This window comes from Protopterus annectens, chromosome 10.part0, assembly GCF_019279795.1.
Source record: "Protopterus annectens isolate FY-2018-M chromosome 10.part0, PAN1.0, whole genome shotgun sequence".
Lineage (NCBI taxonomy): Eukaryota > Metazoa > Chordata > Ceratodontiformes > Protopteridae > Protopterus > Protopterus annectens.
In genome coordinates this window covers 544,958,151-544,980,330 of record NC_056744.1, presented here as the reverse complement: position 1 = coordinate 544,980,330, position 22,180 = coordinate 544,958,151, and the positions used below count along the sequence as shown (strand labels likewise).

General features: G+C 41.3%; 1 protein-coding gene across 1 annotated transcript in view; it reads left to right on the top strand.

The window, feature by feature from the left end:
• LOC122813217 (4-trimethylaminobutyraldehyde dehydrogenase-like) overlaps positions 1–22,180 on the top strand; it is a 325,358-nt gene that overhangs the window by 231,770 nt on the left and 71,408 nt on the right. Inside the window, exon 9 of the mRNA XM_044085402.1 lies at positions 12,208–12,295. Within this exon, the coding sequence (XP_043941337.1) occupies positions 12,208–12,295 (88 nt within the window). The remainder of the gene's footprint in view (positions 1–12,207; positions 12,296–22,180) is intronic.

Here is a 22,180-nt window from a genome sequence, read left to right as displayed (position 1 = left end):
TAGACACTCAGTGCTATCATCTACATTTTGAACTACTGTGTCCCATATAGAGTGGAATTTTGTATGCTGAGAGGCACTCAGGTCCAAAAAGAAGAAGCCAATCTGGTGGTCTCTTGCCATAAACAAACTCTACAACAGAAGAAAAAAGCTGTTTCAAAAAAGAGTAAAATCCCATGATTGCAGGAACTCCCTGGTCAGCCTCAGTAAGAAGCTGAGATCCCTCATAAAATCTTCCAAAGCTAGTTATGAAAATTAAATCGCCACTGATGCTAAAGAAAACCACAAAGCATTCTACAGCTATGTCAAGAATCTCAATGGCAGCACTCAGATCTGCTCTGACCTACAACACAATGGCACTAGATTTACAAAACCAACTGATATTGCCAACATCCTGGCAGACAGGTTCAGTGCAAACTTTACCCACCCCCCTCACCCTCCAAAGGGCCCATCTCCATCCCGGAAGTATGCAAAGCCCCTGTAATCACTGATGCACAAGTAAAGACCGCACTCTCCAAAGCCAAGAACACAACATCCATGGGTCCAGACAACATCCCAGGCTGTATTCTGCACGAACTACAGAACGAACCATGTTCAACCATAGCCTCACTTCAGGCTTTGTGCCTACTGAATGGTGCACAGTGATGGTTATCCCACTCCACAAAGGGGGTGCCACCACGGACCCCGGGAACTACCGCCCCATTAGCCTGACGAGCCTGGTCTGCAAGGCCATGGAATGCATCATCCTGGAGCTTATAAACAAAGACATAGGTAACCTCCAAACTCTGGACCCCACTCAGTATGGGTTCGTAAAAGGTAGATTATGCCTCCTAAACCTGATTTCTTTGAAGCAGTCACCAGAGCCGTGGATGAGTGTAAGGTGGTACACACAGCCTATCTTGACCTTGCCAAGGCTTTTGACACCATACTCCACTCTGGTATTATAGATAAACTCACTAGACTGGACATAAATCCCTGTGTCACAAGATGGGTGGCCAACAGGCTCACTGACAGAACCCACACAGTGAAAGTAGCCGACTCCAAGTCCGACTTCAGACAAGTGACAAGTGGAGTACCACAGGGTTCGGTCCTGGGTCTTCTCCTGTTCGGTATCTACTTCTCAGAAGTTCGGGCTAATACAGCTGGTCTCTGGCTGATGAAGTTCACAGACAACTGTAAACTAGGAGTCATAATAGAATCACCTAAGGATGTGGACATTTTACAAAGAGGCCTCACTGAGACTGATGCTTGGTGTCAAAGTCATGGCCTAAAGCTCAATGCCAAGAAGTACATTGTCATCCCCTTTGGGAAAAACACCATACCCATGAACTACCACATAGGCAGTAGCCTACTAAACACCAAAAGTGTGATAAGAGACCTTGGGACACAGGTGGACAGTAGATTCTCCTTTGATAATCACGTTGCCACAGTAGTCAGGAAATCCTTCTAAGTGGAACACCTCATCACAAAGAGGTTCTCCTCCAGAAAAAAAGAGGTCATTGTTCCTCTCTACTCATCCCTCATCAGACCCATTATAAAGTACAACACCCCATTTGGCGTGTACCTCACAAGACATCCTCAACAACTAGAAAGGCCACAGAAATCCCTCACTAAGAGGATTACCGGCCTCAAACATTTGCCATATGCAGACCATCTCAAAAAACTCCAGCTCTACTCCATCGCATATTGCCTACTCAGAGGCGACCTCTGCCTAACATACAAACCCAGATCTGATGGACATGCTACACTTAAAGAAATCCCAATCTCTCCGAGCCACGCGCTCCAGGGACCTAAGGCTTGCCTCCACAATAAACAGAATATTCTGGAGGGATAGATTCTTGTCCCAGGGACTTCCCATGCTCTGGAATAGACTACCTATTTATGTCAAACAAAGCTCCTCATTAGCCCTCTTTAAGAAAAATCTTCACAATTGAATGGAAAACAGGAAATTCACCCCAGGGATCACTTTTGTGGCTCTTCTCGACAGGGACCCAGGAAAATAATTTTCTTGGGTGGCGAAAGCCAGGGAATCTTTTTGGCTAGGCTTATATAGGCTCTAGGGCCAATAGCCTAGTACTTACCTGCGAACCTTTGAACCCTTGAGAGACTCCAACAGAGATGAAGCCACACAGATACTATGTCGAGCACCAGCTTGCACTGTAAAGGTTATGTTAGTGAGGTAATTTCTAAACCCAAGTGTAGCATTATCTTCAAAGCCTAGAGCACTTAAATTGTGAAGGAGAATGGAGTGACTGATATACACTTTCAAAGCATTTGTATAAATCAGTGAAAAACTGTTAGCTATGCCTTTTCCATAGCTGAGAAGATTTTGTCAGTAATAATATAAATTGCTGCTAACGTGATATGCCTCCCCTAAAGCCATGTTTTGGGTCTATTATGAGGTTCCACTTATGGAGGCAGCCATAAACGTGCCCATAAATGAGTTTTTCAAAAACATTAGTGACTAGGCACAGGACAGAAACAGAATGGTAGTCATGTGAGCTAAAAGGTGAGGAAGACTTTAGAATGGGTATAGTGAGAGACTGTTTGAACTTGTCTGATACTTTGCCTGTGGTGACTGAGAGATTGATATGTGAGCAAGCAGGTTAAAAGGCTGTTTAGCACATATTTTTTAGGAATGCTGGGGTATGCTACTAGGATTTGGATTGTATTTTTCACTGAGTTGCTTAATTATTTTTATAGCTAATTTTGATTAAATTTCTTTGAAGAAAGAGGGAGTCCAGCAGGAAGGAGGAGAAGGGTGGTGTGAAGGGGCTATGGAGTGTAGGAAGTGGAACTGGTGTGTGTTTCAGAGAGAACAGAGTTAACTGGAGACATGCTTACATTGTTTAAAGTGATTGAGGATAGATTAATTATGCTGCGGTTGTTATTAGATGTAACAATGGAAAAGTAAGATATGTTCACTATAACCTTCCAAAGGTACTGTGGCTTGAAATTTTAAGCATAAAAATATGGATCTGACTATTTCTTATTGGTAAATTGTAAGAGTGACAGAGATTCTGGAAAGTGAGGTAGCTGTCTAGAGACTATCTGAAAGATATATATTTTTTTGAAGTTATTGTCAAGCCATGCACATTTTTGTCACCTAAAGTGCCACCTTATGATAGGGAACCACTTGTCCAGTACGCTGTTGATGAGGCTATTAAATATGAGCAAACAGAGTTTGGGTCATCTGACTGACATAGAGGAGGCCAGTCTATTCTGTTCATGTCAAAGCCGCTTCATCTCCTTTATTGTCTGTTGTATGTCTGGTTTCAGTCATGATAGGAAAAATGGGGAGCTCTGAATGATAGGATTAATTGATAACGTAAGTGATCACTGAGGATGTTAGGTAAGTAGGACACTTCTAAGATACAGTTAGGAATGTTGTAATAAATAAATGAAGGAGAAAGTAATTAACCTTGTTAAGGTTACGTCTTGTAGAAAATGTTATCATTTGGGTGAGGTTAGAATAAGAGTGAAAAGAATAAAACTGAGCCTCTGCTGAAAGTAAGTCAAAGTTAAAGTCTACAAGGATGAATGGTTTCCTGTTTCTGCTAGTGTGTTTAAACATGCTAGTAATGCTATTTTCAAAAAGGTTAAGTGAGCAAGGAGTGCAGATATACAGTATGCAGTATACAGCTCAGCAAGAGTTCTACAGCAGCAGAGAGACAAAAGAGAGACTTTTGAGTGATTAAGTATCATTTTTCTGCATTTTCCTGCTGCCTTTAGCTAATTCCGCCTAAAACACAGATTTTCTAGAGATTCTGTGAATTAAAAATCTTGTTTCAGCTACATATTGTACTTATTTTACTTTCTTGTTTCAGCTACATATTGTACTTCTTTTACTGCTTGCACTTTAACAAAGTCGTGCTTGTGTTTAAATTACCTGTTTAACTGTTGTAGGCTACACACTCAAGTGTGATAGCCATTTCTGTGCATTTAAAGTGTTTTTTTGATTGTATCGGCTTTATTTTCTGAATAAATCAAAAAAAAATACTTGTTTACCTGACTTTCTAAGCTAGTATAGTCCAGTTTTCAGGTTAGTGCTGAATTCAGGGCTATGTTACAAGTTTCTGTGTTTGCCCATACCTTACTTGGACAGAAGGAAGTTTCTCCGTTCACTGTGAGAGAGGGAGCTTTGAGCAGCCTATCTGTCCCTGGAGGAGTGGATTCAGCGCAGAAATTAGTAGTTTATTGGCCATTTTGGGCTAATTTCTATCTCTTTCATTTCCCTGCTATAAAACACACATTAGCACAGTTTTGCACGCCGGGCAGCGCCGGTTAGCTAAGGTATAACTATTCCCAGCTCCACAAAGTCTAATCTTCAATTTTTCCCTGGGAATTAGACAAACTTTCAACTTAAGCACTCAAACCATTCACTTCTCAACCCGGCACTTGCTCAAAACTCATAGCAAGCACTAATAAACCTTAGCACTAAACCCCCCTATACTGTAGAGAAGGACAAGGTTCTCTATTCGACCTTATCAGCCAATCAGTAAAACAGTTCACTGTACCTATCCAGGCATGTCCAAAGGGCAGTTTCAGGTGTACTCTCCGGTCCAATTGGTGAATCTGGGCATTTTGAGGCAATGTTACAATTGCCTCATGTACACGGACAACCCTTTCCTCCTTCCACCAAACACTAATACACGCGAGAGATGCAATTGTACAGCCAAACTGGAGGCTAAGCTCTCTCAACCCAAGACTGGACCAGGCAGTCAAGAGGAGAAGGGAATTATTTGCAGCACACCACCAGTCTCACATAGACCTATGAAACCAGCACCGGCAAAAAACACACATAAATACACAAAAACATATTCGGAGGCTCTAAATAAAAATCTGCAAAAGCAACAGAGACCTCCAAAGCAGACATCCAAGCAACCTCCACCCCCCCAACACAAACCATGAAACACATACTTCACAAAACCAGTGTGCCACGCAATCACAGCCCTTAAGGCAAAATAACATACCCAACACACTAGTAATAGGTGACTCTATAGTCAGGCACACTGACGTCCCACTCACTAGGCTGAACAAGGAGAAGGTTACTGTTAGCTGCCTGTCAGGTGCCGGGATCCACCACATAACACAAGCACTCAAGTCACTCCAGAACAAGTACAAATATGACTCTGTCATTGTCCATGTTGGTGTGAATGACCTGAGCCGTACCTCCCTGGACTACATGAAAAGAGACATGGAGGAGCTTTCTGATCATGTAGCCCAGGCTGGTATGACTCTGACCCTGAGTAGCATCCTGCCCTCTCCAAGAATGATACCACGGTATAGAGAAAAAAAATTATCAATTTCAACAATTGGCTAAGCTTCTGGTGTCATTCAAAGGGGATCCAGTGTCTGTCAGCCTGGGATGACATGCTTGACAAGCCATGCTGCTTTGCTAGAGACGGCTTGCATCTGTCACCCTTAGGCTTTCGAATACTGGCCAAGGCTCTTGCCACCCCCATAGTGCCTTTTTAAGGCAAGGCTCAAAAGACAAACCGACCACCGTAAATAGCACAAGTAACAAAAAACTGAGGGTAATGCTACTCAGTGCCAGAAGTCTAAACCTCAAAATGCAGGCACTCGAGGCACTCCTCAGTATGGAGAAAATCGATATATGTGCAGTAACAGAAACCTGGTTTAAGGCTCCAGAGAGCACCCCAGCACTACTAGGCTACAACTCATACCATACATTTTGGCCACAAAACCCGGACCGAAATACAAAAGGTGGGGGAGTATTCATATTCAGCAAGGATACCCACACCTCCTGGTTAGTGGCACAGCACAATGCTTCAGAGATCATCTACATGCAACTAAGAATGGGCAAAACTGCTATTCAAATTATAGCTTCCTACAGATCACCCACCATGTCCCAGGACCCCCACTCCGCATTACTGGAAACACTGGGAAACATAAAGGTCCTACTAAACACCCTGATATTGGATGATTTCAATTACCCAAACATTAACTGGGAGAACTACTCAAGTACAAACTCTCTTGTGCAACATTTCCTAGAATTTATAAACTCAAACGCCCTGGATCAACTGGTCAATGCCCCCACCAGAGGTGACAACATATTGGACCTGGTCAACACCAACATGGGTGACCAGTGTTCCACACCAGAGGTCAACCCCTCGCTTGTTAGATCTGACCATAAAGTAATCACTCTGGATATCCACATTCCGCCACTACCCCCTGGTCAAAGAAACCACCGTGAAAAACTTTTCAAAAGCAAACTTCACATTACTTAAGACCGAGGTGGGAAGTTTCAAAGCCCTCATGCTAAAGGATAACGCTGTCCAAGCTGCAAAATCCTTTACTAATGCACTCTACGGGCACCTACAAGAATGCATGGATCATGCTATCTCAAACAAAACCAAGACTCACTCCTCCAAGAAAAGGAAACCAGTCTGGTGGACCCCTTCCACAAACAAGCTATACAATACAAGAAGGGAACAAGTACAGAAAAGAGTAAAATCCCAAGAAGGGAAGACATCCCTGATCAGTATCAGCAAGAAACTATGTTCCCTCATAAAATCATCCAAGGCTAGCTTCAAAAGAAAAATTGCCTTGGACTCCACAGATAACCACAAGGCATTCTTTAGCTATGTCAAGAATCTAAGTGGCAATTCTCAGATCTGCTCGGAGATAGTGCAGAATGGCACAAAATACACTGAACCAACCGATATAGCCAACATCCTGGCAGACAGGTTCAGGGCAAACATCACCCCACCCCCCACCCCCAAAAGGGCCCATAACTATACCAGAAGAATGTAGTGCCCCTGAACTCACAGACCCTCAGGTTAAAACAGCCCTCTCCAAAGCTAAAAACACAGCATCAATGGGACCGGATGGTGTCCCAGGCTGCATCGTACACGAGTTCAAAGATGAACTAACCCCTCACCTAAACACACTGTTTAAACTTAGCCTCTCCACAGGCTACATGCCCACAGAGTGGCGCACAGCAATGGTTATTTCACTCCACAAAGGTGGAGCCACAACGGACCCTGGGAACTATCGCCCTATAAGCCTGACTAGCTTGGTCTGCAAAGCTATGGAGTGTATCATCATGGATCTCATTAACAGAGACTATGGGAACCTCCAAACACTGGACCCTACCCAGTTCAGTTTTGTTAAGGGCAGATCATGCCTCCCAAACCTGGTGGACTTCTTTGAGACAGTTAACAAGGCTATAGATGAGGGAAAGGTGGTCCACATAGCCTACCTAGACCTCGCAAAGGCCTTCAACATCATTCCCCGCTCAGGTATTATAGACAAGCTCACCAGCCTGAACATAAACCCCTACATCGCAAGATGGGTTGCCAACTGGCTTACTGACAGAACCCACATTGTAAGAGTTGCGGGAGCTAGGTTTGACTCTAAACCGGTTACAAGTGGCGTTCCCCAGGGCTCAGTCCTAGGACCCCTCCTGTTTGGCATATACTTCTCAGAGGTACAGGCAAGCACAGGAGGACTATGGCTGACCAAGTTCGCAGACGACTGCAAACTAGGGGCTATAACTGACTCTCCGGCTGACACAGACATCATCCAAAAGGGTCTCACTGAGACAGATGCCTGGTGTTAAAACCATGGCCTCAAGCTAAATGCCAAAAAGTGCATAGTCATCCCCTTTGGAAAAAACAAAGTACCCACAAACTACCACATAGATGGTAGCCCCCTAAATATGGAAGACGTAATAAGGGATTTGGGGACCCAAGTAGATAGTAACCTCTCCTTTGATAATCACATTGCCAAAGTGGTTAGAAAATCCTTCTTTGTGGCCCACCTAATCACAAAAGGGTTTGCATCCAGATCGAAAGAGGTCATTGGGCCCCTCTACGCATCACTCATCAGACCCATCATACAGTACAATGCCCTATTTGGGATGTACCTTACAAGACACCTGCAACAACTGGAAAGACCACAGAAGTACCTCACCAAGAGGATCACTGGCCTCAAGCAGATGCCCTATGCAGCTCGACTGAAGAAACTCCAGCTGTACTTGGTTGTATACCGCCTACTCAGAGTTGATCTCTGTCTGACATAGAAGGCCATGTCCGACCCAGAATTGATGGACATGCTCCACCTAAAGAAAAGCATATCCCCTCGAGCCACACGCTCCAGGGATCTAAACCTCAGCACAACAATAAATAGGATGTGCTGGAGGGATAGATTCCTGTCCCAGAGACTCCCATGCTCTGGAACAAGATTCTAGTCTACAGTAGGCAGAGCTCCTCACTAACCCTCTTCAAGAGAAACCTTGATGAGTGGATGGGAAACAGAAAGTTTACCCCAGGGATCACTTCAGTGGCTCTGCTGGACAGAGGCACAGGGAACTAATCTTAGGGGGCAGTGAAAGCCAACACATTCTGGCTAGGCTTATAAATGCCTTCGAGCAGATAGCCTAGTACCTACCTATGAACCTATATAAACTGCTGCTACAAGAGAATGAACTTGTGTACCAGTGGTTATTGTGGACAGTACCCAGTTGGGGTCAACATCAAAGGATGGAGTTAATGGCTACCAAGTGTTGCTTTTTTACTATTAGTAGGATTTAGCTTCTCTTAATATTACTCTGTCAATCCTATTGTCTTGCATGATGGTTACCAGACATCCAAGTAGAGGGAAAGATGGCCCTCAAATGCCCAAGAGTGGAAAAGTCTGCAAAGCCTCAGGGATTAGACTGTCTCCTGAAAGAGAACCATGGAAGCAGAGCCAGATCTAGCAGTAGGTGATCTAGGCAGTTGCCTGGGAGCTGCTACAACTCTCAATTTTAAGTAAACAATTTTAAAAAATTCTTACGTTTCTACTTCCTTAAAGACACACTTGGCATCTGTGGTCTGTGCCTGCAGTGCATGTGTCTTTAGTACAAAGCACACATGGTAAGGCATGGGATTTGACTTCCTTCTCAAACATGCACTGGAGCTTTACCTTTTGCACTCCTGACTCTGTCATCCTTTGGGTGAGATATTAAACTGCAGCCCCATCTGTCTGTGTTAATGGCAGGTTCCGTGAGATCTTTTAAATCCACCTGAGCGATCAGAATGAGAAGGGGGAAGTTCCATAATGCCCTGGCCAAATGTTCCCTATTGTATAAGTGCCACCAGGGTCTCCCCTGAAAAGTTGGTACTAGCACAGTGGGACTAACCTGGTAAAAGGATATTTAAATTAAAAGTTTTAAATTAAATCCATATCCCTGCCTTCATTTCAAACATAAAGAAGAAAATGGTCTGCACACTGACAGTCCTGAGCAGTATTTATGGTAATTTGGGGGGGGGGGGGCAGATAAGTAATGGTACACCAGAAATGCTTCAATGGGGCTGGTCCATTCCCCTGCCTAGGTCCCCATTTGACCATGATCTGGCGAGATGTATGGAACCCTTGCTTTGCTGGCTGTTCATGCCTTTGGGTCACAGTCCAATCTCAGTTTCCAAAGCCTGTAATTCCTTCCAGGTCTCTGATTTCCTTTTTGCTGTTGACCATGCTGATACCATAATTGCCATGGACTCACAAACATCCTTGAACAGGAGACTTGAGGAGTCTGGAACTTAGTACCAACATCTGTGAAGGTCTTGTCCTCATTTTCCATGGTCTTCATTTTTCTTAACTTTAGGTTTGAACAGACACAATCGATTTAATATCATGCCAAGGAAAGACACTTTGGATTGTTCAGCAAATTCTATGAAACACAGCCAGGCAGAATGGCAAAGAGCTATGCGAGTGTCTTTTGTGCTTCCAGTACCAAATGCTGAGTTATGAGTAGGTGGCATGGTGAGATTTGAAACAAAGGGCATGGTTGATGTTTGTGACTGTAAGCTGGTCCAGCAAGTGAGGCAACTCATCGTCTAGCTGTATTTGGGAGCATAATATGTGCGCTAAATAACGTACCACCTGAAATGTATGGTCAGCATGTGTTATACAGTATCAACAATTGTTGGTTAAATGTGCTTCCTGGCTGCCTTACAAAGCCCTATTTCCTAACTCCGTGAGGATCCATCTAGTTAATCACTATTGGCCGACCATTAGTTCCCTACAAAAACACAAATTCAATGTTTTGTGCAGAACACAATCACCCTGCACTCCCCAAGTGGGATATTTAACTCCCTCACTTCCCTAACTCCATATTTGTGCAACTACAGAAAAAACTGTGACACCCAAAAAGGAGGCAGCATGTAATGGAAGCACTAGTGCTCTCACACTGTCATTAAAGCTATGGGAAACACTGCTGGAAAACTGTAACAGATATAAGTTGTTACTCAGCAGTTTGGTGCTCAACCCGTTATATTTTGCTGATATGTAAGGAAGCTATTTCCTACGGATGCTTGGGTATTAGGAGTATGATGACTATATAATTTAAATACTATGAAATGTGGACTTTTGAAAAGGATATGCTAAAATAAGAAATGTAGGCTGGCTTAATAATCAGCTCCAATTTGCATTGAAGAACAGACAAAATTAATAGCATGAATTGGCAACTATGTCATTAAGGAAATTTCTTCTTACCTCCAAGGCTGTATGATCTTGGAGTTAGTATATCTAAAAATGCAGGTGTGTGGTGTAGTACACCCCTCCATGCAAAAATGCATTTTTTAATTATTGGTAAAAATGACTTTGTGTATTGCTAACATTTCATTCTTTTTGCTGTAATTCAATTTTCATCTCCTTTGTTCCTTCGAGATAAATGCTGGCAATTAGGGTTGCCACCTTCGTTCACGGCTAAAACCGGAGCCACGCCACGCCCCTCGCGTCACCAGTAACCCCGCCCGCCCCACCCCCTCTCCCGCCAACATACCGCCCATTTTGTGATGTCACGACAGCATCACTCAACGGGAACGCCCTCTTTTTTCGTTCCCGCCGCCTGCTTTTGGCTGATTTGCTATGCTTTTCTGTAAGAAAAGCATAGTAAATCAGCCGATCAACGGGAACGCCCTCTTTTTTCGCTCCCGCCGCCTGCTTTTGGCTGATTTGCTATGCTTTTCTGTAAGAAAAGCATAGTAAATCAGCCGATTTACAAACTCCGATAGTCTGTTTCCTTTTTGAAACAGAATACCGGAGTTTGTACAGTGTTTTCCGGACTACCGGAGAATCAGTTTGATTTCCTGATAGTCCGGAAAAAAACCGAAGGGGTGGCAAGCCTACTGGCAATGGCTGGGCAAACCCTTTGAAACTGGATTGATAACTGCATCGTACTTTGTTTCTAACATTTGTTGGTTAAATGTGCTTCCTGGCTGCCTTACAAAGCCCTACCCACACTTTGAAAAATGCTTTACAAGGGGAGTGGCTGTCTGTTGTGCTTACTTAAGAAATGTCCCCATTATGAATACTTGTGCCGTGACCCCTTGGTCATTGTTTCACACCTTTACAGTGTATTACTGTTTGGATCATGACTGCAGGAGCAGAACTTCTTCAAGCACTTTGTTGCTTCAAGATTCAGCCTTTTGGTCTTTTAGATTTAGGGCTTTTTGTAGCTATAGTATCCCAGGTTTTTTTTTTTACTTTTTGGGATTGTTCAGAATCAAAATCTCAATGCAGAGGACTTCAAGTATCAGTTGTAACTTGTCTGTTCTTATCAACATAGCTGATCTGTGAGAGAGTCCTTATCAGTGAGATACTTTCTTACATTCTATCACAATGCATTTTGATGCCACTGCATCAAGCTGTTACGCTTTATATTTATATATACATACATACATATATATATATATATATATATATATATATATATATATATATATATATATAGATAGATAGATATATGTGTAAATATGTTGTTTTGTTTTGTTTTCAATTTTGCAGAACATCCTTCATCAGTGAATGAGATCAGACTGACAGCGCAGTAGTTAGGCATACCTCCTACCAGTACATAAAGGTGCATCACCACCCAAGGGATGCATGCCCATAAACATTCAAAGACGAGAAAAAAATAACCACGTTAAAACAGTGAAAAAAGATTTTCTCATCTTATACCCACTGTAGAGTGTCTGTTACAGATCAAATGAAATTGAGAACTACTGTTTCCACCATTTTAATTATTTTTGCCACAGAGGCTATCTCTCCCTACTATTTGCCTGTTTTATGAGTCTTGAGCAGGAATCGGGATACAAACATGTTAGGTAGCTGACACATAAATAGTGATCCCTAATTGTTTTTTGAATAATGATTTAGAAATGTCTGAATATTATCAGTAACAATTTGTCTTTGTCATTTCAGGGAGCAACAGTCCTTTGTGGTGGAGAACCATATGTCCCTAAAGATCCCAAGTTGAAGGAAGGCTTCTTCATGAAACCATGCATTCTAGGTACAGAATAAAGCAAGCATGTTGTTGTAACAGTGAATGAATACTCTTGGGGGTATGTTTAAACTGACAGTGGTTTGTAATCTAGCTTACACAACTTTTAAGCAACATATTGCTGCAGAACATTATGTACTGTAGTGACATTTAGGTCATTTTATCATTTAACATGTTACACAAGGACATTTATTGCTAGGTATTGTGTTTCAGCATGCATAGGCAACACATTGATTCAGGTGTCATAGTACATGAACATTATACCTGTAGAGTACATGTTCCTCACTGACTGATATCCTTAAATTATAGCATAATTAGATAGCTCGGGTCTATATCATACGTTCGACATTTTATAACTTTGAACGTTAAAATATTGAATTTAAATGTTCGAAGTCATAAAACTTCGAACATATGTAAAAAAAAAACAAAAACAAAACTAATGGCTATAGGCAGGGGGGCAAGCCCCCCTGCACCCCCCACACTTCCTACTCTTTAAATATACCAACTCCGAGACCGCACTACAGTGCAGTAAGGGAAATCTTCCCTTTACCGCACAATAGTGCAGTCTCGGAGTTGGTATATTTAAAGAGCGGGGTGTGTGGGGTGCAGGGGGGGCTTGACCCCCTGCCTACACTAGTCAGGTAAGTTCCGTTTGTTTGTTTTTTTTATTATTATATGTCTGATGTTTGAAACTTCGAACATTTAAATTTGATTATTTAACGTTCAAAGTTTTCAAACTTCAAACATATAATATAGACCCGATAGCTCAGGCCCTTGCAGATTAAGACATAACGGCAGCTGTACTGTCAGACCAAACTTTTAAAGCAATGTCTTATCAGCAGTGGATCACACTGAAAACTGCAATACAGTATTCCAGCTGTATGACTGAAACTTCCTGCTACTCTTTCACTCCACTGGCCTCAAGTTGGTGCAGATGGGATGTAATAAAGAAAGATGTTATCGTTTTCAAATTGCAGGCACATCTTACAATACTATAATCATAAGTAAATCCACAAAAAAAACCTCTCCTTTTCTATGCCTCTAGTACTAACAGGTTACTATATGACACTCGGGCCATGCAGTCCTCCATTGTCAAATCCCTTAATGCAGGACACCAGTGAATCCAAAAGATTCAGAAAGAACCCCAGCACTGGTGGCAAGAGCTGTGACAAAAGGGGTAGTTTGGTTGTTGTGGTAATTTGTGATTCAGAGACACATTAGCTGCAAAGAGGAAGGACCTCATTATCAGCTCATTTGTCACATATCTAAATCACCCCTAACTACTGCGAGTGCAAATCAGCACTTTCCTCCAGTAGGTAACACTGACAGCCCCTACGTCATGCTGGCACAGACACCCCCATTCATTCTGTGTTTCAAACACACACACACACACACACACACACACACACACTGACATACCTTTCAGGACATCCCGATGTCTCTTTTTTATTTCTTTGGCCTTGTCCTCATAAATCACAGATCTTTACTCTCAGTCAGTAATGTCAGATGTTAGAGTTTCATTATTCTTATTGCTTGCATCATGCATTGTGATGCTAGAACTGTTGTTCTATTAACTTTTTAAAGAAGTCCAAGTAATACTGTAAAAATTCTCATTGGTCTCATCTGGTTTTCCTCTTGGCTTTGTACTGAAGCCCTCCCCATATGGACACATTACTGTTGTTGCCTCTTATATGTACACTTTCCCTTGTAACTCTGGGGCAGTTGCAGTTATTGAAGCATGCCAGACATTAGAGTTTTATACTTATTAATATATAAAATAGATGCAGTTACACTAAGTAGTTAGCTTCATAGGCTAATGTTGCTGTTTTCTGTATTGAGTGCAGAATTAAAATCCTTTTTCCCATATTATTTTAAAACTTAGGTAATATTTTCAACTATCCCTGGTGTCTGTAGTCCTGGTACAGAAAGCTAATATTGTGTGTGTGTGAGGTCAAAGGCTAGAGGGTTTGACTCTGTTTTAGTGCCTTTAGGATTATATAGTGTTTCTGGTGCAAAGTGTACCCCCCAGGCCCACATTGTCTTTTTCTTTCTTTTTTAAGTGGCTTTAAGCACAATATGCAGTATATCCCTGGTATTTAGTGTTCCCTCTGACCCTATGTGCCATTATCACACAATGTTTAAAGTTATCTCTGGTGTCTAGTGTTCCCTCTGACCCTAGGCTGTGTTAAGGCATGATGCTTAAAGTTATCCCCGCTGTCTAGTGTTCTCCCCTGTCCCTAAGTGCCAATAAGATTCTATGTTTAAAGTTATCCCTGATTTCTAGACTTTATCTGCTTTCCAAGTTTGAAGGATTTGCTCATTAGTCTAAAGGAGTGTGGCGGTATGGCTGACTCCCCCCTCCCAGCTCACATGCACTTTCACACATTCATGTATATGCATGCACACACAGAAGGTTAACCTATCCCAGAACTAACCTCACTACTACGACCTGCCAGGCAGACACTCACTCTTACACTCACACATTTAGTACCACACATACACACACACACACACACACACACACCTACAAAACTACCTGTCACCTAAACTCCCTGACACTTACCTGTGCCTTGATGATTGACCATGTTCTTTGACATAAGGATTTGTGATACTTTACATAATCGAGCAACTTTTGTGAATGTCTCAGTTGTGTAAATGCCTTGCCACAGGCAGTTCTGGGGAAAATCACATGGCTAATTAGCATATGTCTCTACCCAGAATGCCTTATTAGCATTTAGCATGACCAGTGAGACAGTCCACCACAGTGATTCATGTCTTGGTGTTAAACACCAAGGCAGGATTGTCTCTAAATACAAAACACTTACTGTACATGTCATGATAATCTTTCTCGTTGGCCTCTTAAGTCTAACCTGCCAATGCCACCTTTTTAACTGAGAAGCATTATTTCCACTTTATTTTAATTTGTTCCCTGATTCCTCTGCATCTCCCAGTAGCACGTCATTATACTGAACTGATGCCTCATTTTTGTGTTGCATCAGTTAATTAAAATGTTTAATTTTTTGAAGGGAGATTGTGGTAAGCCCAGACAGTGTGACTGCTTTGTTTGCAAATTATATCATAGGATGCCTTTGAAAATTAAATTGTAATGTTTTTTTGGGGGAGGGATTGTAGTGGAAAAAGTACACAAGGAACTGCTACTTGTTTTTAGTACAAAAGAAGGACATTTGGAAGTACTGCATGCTTATTATGAAAATAAAACTTGACCAGATTGCTTGGGGGGGGGGGGGCAGCCAATCAAGATCTGAAAATGTGATGGTAATCTTGAGTTAATTATGGGGGGGGGTGAGACAGTTAGATCAATGATAGTCATAGTTCTTGACTTCTTTGCTCAAGAGTGAGGGACAGTGCAAAAAAATAAAGGGTTGCAAAGGCCCAAAATCAGGGAGTATTTTTAATATTACTCTAGTTCACTTAAAATGTTACTAGAACAACTTATTTTCATCCACATGCATTTTTTCAGCAACAAGAAGTGTGAAATCACTGTATGACTGTAATCTACAGGGATTTACCAGAAGATGAAACATTTTATGAGGTACAGGGCAGAAGTATGAAGCAAAATCAGGGACTGTTGAGACCTCTGGGGATAGTAGTGTCAAAGAAAGATGCTGAAAAAGGAATAGCCAGAAATTATCTAGCATGAAAAAGGAAGAGTTAGGCCACAGAGATGGCAGCAATGACACTCAGGGCCTGCTGTGACAACTGCAATAGTCAGGGACAGTTTAAGGCTGAGTGCAGATAGGAACGAGAACAGAGGGGGGCTGGGTTTGGATTGGCAAAGGAATGACTGCATTAGCTGAGGCCACTAAACATCTGGGCGAGAGGAAAAAAAAAGTAAAAGAAGATCTAGGGGAAGGTGAGAGGGCTACATACTTGTAGATGAAATCAGAAAAAATTACCAAGGCAAGGCTTCACATGAGCAGAGGAGGCACAATGGCCCCAAGGCCTTTAAGCCATCATACCTACCAGTATTGGTTCAGCAGTACATGGAAAAGATGATACGCATCTAAGAGAGAGGCAGAGAGAAAAAAAATAAACTAACGGTACTTGTGAGAAGCAACAAATAAGAGTTGAGTAAGTAGGAAGGACAAAAGGAGTAACAGTGGATCCTCAGTGAACTTGTGAAAAATAGTAGAAAGAGGGCCACTGAGTAAAGATTAGGGGGTATTTATAATGCAAGGATGAGTGATGCCATACCGCAAGATGTCCCCAGTGATATGCCAGATATACTGGTGGAGGGGGCAGTAGCTAGGGGAGGATGCAGGATAGAGCTAAAGAGGGTATATAGAAATTCAGAGAGTGTGAGGATGCAGACACAGACTTAGAAATGCTCTAAAGAGGACAAAGGGAGTCAGTCAACAAGGAGACATTAGTACAAAGATGGAAGCCCCATTGAATACCTGTAGTGTGTTGGGGAGGACCTAAAGCTAAGGAAAGATCAGAAGAAAGATGACTGGGAGAAAGATGTGACAGAGGGAAATGGTAAACAAGGAATATTATTATTTATTATTATTTTACATTTGTTGACCGGGCTAGTCTAGCTGGATATATGTCCATTTTCAGTAGAGGCTCGGGGAGAAAAGCTACAAGCAAAAACAATAACAATGTTAAAAAAAAAATGTACAACATAGCCATATAAACTAATCATACAGTGGCAACATTGGTAAAAGGGAAAAAAAGGAAATATAGTTATAAAAGTGTTGACTATAGACATTATGCTAAAAGTTAAACTAAATTTAAATAAGCAAGTATATTAGAAACAAAAAGGGTATGGGCAGAAAGAGTAAAGTCCTTAAATGTTATCCTATTACTAAGAGGAAAGCAAAAGAGAAGTAACTAGATTAGGAGGCAAAAGATGGGGGAGAGGGGAAGGGTATGAGATTTAGGGAAATAAAAGTTTCAGTCAGGGTTAGCACAAGGACAGAGCCACTGAGTTTTCAGATGTTCTTTAATGTGTTTTTTTGAATTGAGAGGTAGATGCTAGGGTAGATAGTTCAGGAGGGAGCTGATTCCAGTTTTTCCCTATAGTGTTTGAGAAAAGTGAGTCACCAGCTTTGTTGTTAGATTTAATTGAGGAGACAAGGAGTTTATTTGCTGAACGTAGTGTAGCCAGATTTTTATATGGAGAAATCAGATTAGTGAGGATGGGGTGTCATTGGGGTGGTATAGGATCTTTTGGGTGATAAGTAACTGTTGACAGAGTATATGGTTCTGTATTTCTAGCCATCCTAGTTGTTTAAGGTTAAGGCAGTGGTGAGTTTTAAAGGGAGAGGATGTGACGAATCTAGCTATCCTATTATAACAGGTAGAAAGTTTGGAGATGTTATTTTTAGATAGGTTAGTAAATATAGCAGAGGCATATAAAAGGGTAGAAATCAGGTGGGTTTGGGTGATAGTTTTCCTGGCTGAGGGGGTAAGGAAGGGTTTAATTTTATAGAGAGTACCAAGTTTTGTGTTGACAGACTTTATGGTGGAGTTAATATGGTTGTCATAGTTAAGATGATTATCAATTGTGACACCTAATAGGCGGGTGGTAGTTTCTGGTGCAATGTTAGTAGCATTGTTAGAGGTTATAGTGAAGATTGGAGTGGGTGACGTATTTTGTTTTTTTAGGATTGAGGAGAAGGCGGTGTTGCATGAACCAGTTTTCAACATTTTGGAAAGCAGTTTGGGTGAGGTACTGGAGGGAGGATATGTTATTAGCAGTACAGATTAAGGTAGAGTCATCTACATATTGAATGCAGGTGGCTTGGGGTATGTTCATGTAGAGGTCATTAATAAATATGGAAAAAAGAAGGGGACCTAAGATAGAACCTTGAGGGACTTCAATATTTACAGGAAGTAATGAAGACAGATTGTTTTCCCAGAGTTCAGCTTGCTGTCTGTTTTGAAGATAACATTTGAACCATTGTAATGCTTGGTGATCAAGAGAATGGTACTTTAGTTTATCTAGAAGAAGAGTATGATTAACCATATGAAAGGCTTTTGACAGGTCTATGAATAGTGCAGAGGAAAATGAGTTATTGTTACGATTTTTGTTTATAGAGTCAGTAAAGGAGAGAAGAGCAATAGTAGTGCTATGGAATGGTCTAAAGCCATGTTGGCAGTTGGCTAGTAGATTATTCTGTAGTAGATTGTTGAGTAGTTGTTTGTGAATACATTTTTCCATTATCTTAGCTAATGGGGGGAGTAAGGCAATAGGTCGGTAGTTAGTGAGCTCAATTGAGGTTCCACCTTTATGTAGAGGGATGATGTGGGATACTTTCCATTTGGTAGGGATTTTGCCTTCAGAGATGGTTCTGTTAATGAGGATGGATATGGGGTAGGCTATGGCTTTTGCGGCAATTTGAAGGTATTCGGATGGGAGACGGTCAGCAGATGGGGAGCAAGGTTTTAGTTTGTTAAGTAGCTTTTGTATAAGAGATGTAGGAACAGGGTGTATATGAAAGGTCGGGGATAGAGTCTTGGAGGAATCAGATGGAGAAGCAGTTAAAGGTGGTAATGAGTTGGCTAGGGATTGAATGGCTTCTGTAAAGTAGTTATTAAAGGCATCAGGGATTTGGTTGGAATTATTCTGGTTGAAACCTAATGGGGTGGGAGTAGTAGTGTTTCCTGGCTGAAGAGGTTTGTTAATACCTGACCACAATTTTTGTGGAGTTTGTTGTGAAGTTTGTTGGAGGTTTAGGTAGAAGTCTTTAAAGAGGAGGTGGTCAGATGGGCATTTGGTAGCTCTCCATTTAGCCCATATTTTATTTCTAAGGAGCATTTTTTGCCTAGTTTGTTTAGTTAGCCATGGGGCAGATTTGGATCTTATTCTAGTAGAGCGGTAAGGTGAGTGGTGATCTAGTATTTGAAGAAAGTTAGTGTTAAAGTAGGTTACAGCCTCATTAAGCTCAAGATAGGTTAGTAGTGACCAATCACATGCTTTTAGTTCATTTAGAAAGCTATCAGGATTAAAGAATTTTTTAGAGCGTGAAGTTTTGACATTATGAGTAGTTGGAAATTGAACTTTTTGTCTAATAATGTAAGTGAGCATGTGGTCACTGATATTATCAGGAAGGGTTCCTGGAGTATAATTGTTAGGGTGGCTATTAGTTAGTATCCAGTCAAGGGTGGATTCTTTCCCGTTAGGTTTGTGAATTCTAGTTGGAGTGTTTATTAATTGAGAGAAACTATATAGATTTATGTGGTTAGTTGGGGTCAGGGAACTACAGGTGAGCCAGTCTATGTTGAAATCACCCAGTACAATGGTCTCTTGTGGTAGTTGGGTAGATAGGTAATTAAGAAGGTTTTCAAGAGTATTAGTATTGTTTCCAGGGGGAAGATACATACAAATAAGGTAGATCGATTTTGAGTTGTTTATTTGGAGTTTGGTTGATAACAATTCGGATTTGGTGTCTAATGATGGAATCTTGTTAAAGAGGGAAACTTGGAGATTAGCTTTATAGATAATAGCTATACCTCCACCTTTTTTGGTTTTGCAGTCGTGTCTAAGGATATTATAACCTGGAGGGGTAATTTCATGGTCTAGTGTAGTAGGTTTTAGCTATGTTTCTGTGAGACATAAAATGTCAAATGAGTGCAGATCTAGGAGTGCATGCAAGTGGGAAATGTTATTGTTGATACTTTTGATATTGAGGTGAGCTATCAGGAGGGAGTTAGGTGCTTTAGCTAATGTGGAATACATTGGTAAAGTTACATTATCTAGGTTATTGGTATTGTTATAGTTGGGGCCAGGGTTTGGATGAATATCCCCGTCTGTGAGGAGGTGAGATTGGTGATGTTGTTGGATATTAAACATTTTATGGACATTATTAAGACTTTTTTTGTAAGTGAAGTATGTCACGTGTGTTGCTCTGTGATATTTTGGGAGTATATAGTTAGAAGTAGAGGTTATGTTACTGTGAGTAAGGGTGTTGCTACAAGCAGATGGTAGAGTTTGTTGGAAATGAGGGTTTTGTTTAAACAGAGTACGATTTTCAAAGAAGGTGAGAGAATAGGGTATGGTTAGAGAGGCTATTGTGCTAGTTAAGAGTAGCGTGTATGTAAAAATAGTTCTTTGTGTTGTGGGCCATGAATATTAGTGGGCAAAGATAGGCTATCCAAGTTTGCAAGAAGTGCATAAGAAGTGAGAACACAGTATAAGAAAGCAAAGCAGGATAGGGATATCAGATGAAGGCCACATGTAATGGGGATGCAACCAAGCAGGGTGATTGCCCAACAAGACAGAGACTGACTGAGAGAGATGTATGTGCTGGCAGGAGGGTAAACAAGAAACAACTTACCCTAAGATTTCCATAGTCAGAATTCTGAACATAGGCACATGTATAAAAGGGGTTAGGGAGAAGGCTACCAGTTCAGCTAGGGAAGATGGATCAAATGACGGAAGACAAGCAGAGGGAAATTATGACAGCTGGTAATCATTATTGGGAACATAGTTGGGTCTAATACTCAGTAAAGTGGACAAGGATACAGAAGTGATTTGCTGAAGAAAAAGAGGACATTTCTTCCAGGAGGTGTAATATGGAACGTGAGGTGAGGACACTGTTATATTAGGTTTGAGTGGAGTGAGAGGGAGGAGGCAAGACATGGGGTGGTAACATTTTTTATTAGGAAATTAAGTGCAGATACTCAATAAAGAAATTAGGATGAGAGATGAGAGATCACATGGGTAAGGATACAGATGTAAACCTGGAAGCCGAAAATATTAAAACCCTGAAGCAAGTGACGAGGAGCTTCTCTCCTTTTTTCAAAAGAGAGTAGAGGGATTAATTTTGAATATTCTAGGCAAGTTATTAGAGGGGACTTTAATATCCCCAAAGGACAGAATTCACAGGAAGAAACAGACTAAAACAGGAAATGTGGGAGAGTTATGGAAGTCAACATATGTAAAGAAAGAAAGAAAGAAGACTGGTATGATACCTGGAGTGTGATATCTACATATATGATCTTCGGTTCACTTCTTTCAAAAATGCAGAAACCCTGGGTAGCCAATTAGGTTTTTGTTAAGATGTGGTATATTATTGAAAATGAAAGGTTGCAAAATTAAGGAATAATATTTCTCAGGTCATTCACATTTAAGGTTTCCTTTTCAATTAGAAGTGAAGAATAAATGAGCTGCAGGCCAGATGTGAAATGAGAGGGTATGGAGAAGAGAGGAGAATGAGAATATGTTAGGAAAGGTTGCCCAGGGGATACTGGACTGAAAGCCCTGAGAACTGGAGTGCTCAGGGGAGAAAGGTGAAACATTATCAAAGCAATATAGTAGAGAGAATATGTATATGCAAACAAAAGCAAGTAAATAAATAAATATAAATAATTTAAACAACCATCAGTGGGATGATGCAGATGGGGAAGGTGGCAGGGGTCATTGCATTCGCCATAAAGTTTTAATGTAGGGTAAGCTCACAGTTGTAAACCTCATGGAGGCCCTTATAGAGTGAGGCAGGAGTGGTTCTCCACTGCTTTGGAAGTCGGGTGAGTGTGATTCTCAGCTTGAAGGATGATGGAAAATGGCAGAACAATGTAAGTGCAGACTCTATTCACAGATTAATATACATGAGGAAGTACTGTCTGGAAAAGGTCTTAGCACCCAGGGGGAAGGCTAATGGGGAAATTATATATATGATGGGCATAAGGTTTTATAAAGGGTAGGCCAACAGAGGATAGCTGGTGGCTCATTATATTACTTCTGCAAAACTCATGAAAGGAAGGAAGGAGCCAGCACTGGTGTTTTTGACATAAAGAAGGCCTTTGTTTCATTAAAGCTGGCATTTTGTTCAGAGTATTAGTTTCGGCATAGGCCCATGATTTATGTCCTGGGACAGATATGTATGTAATAAACCAGCCATGAGATGATGATTAGTGCTAAGGGTT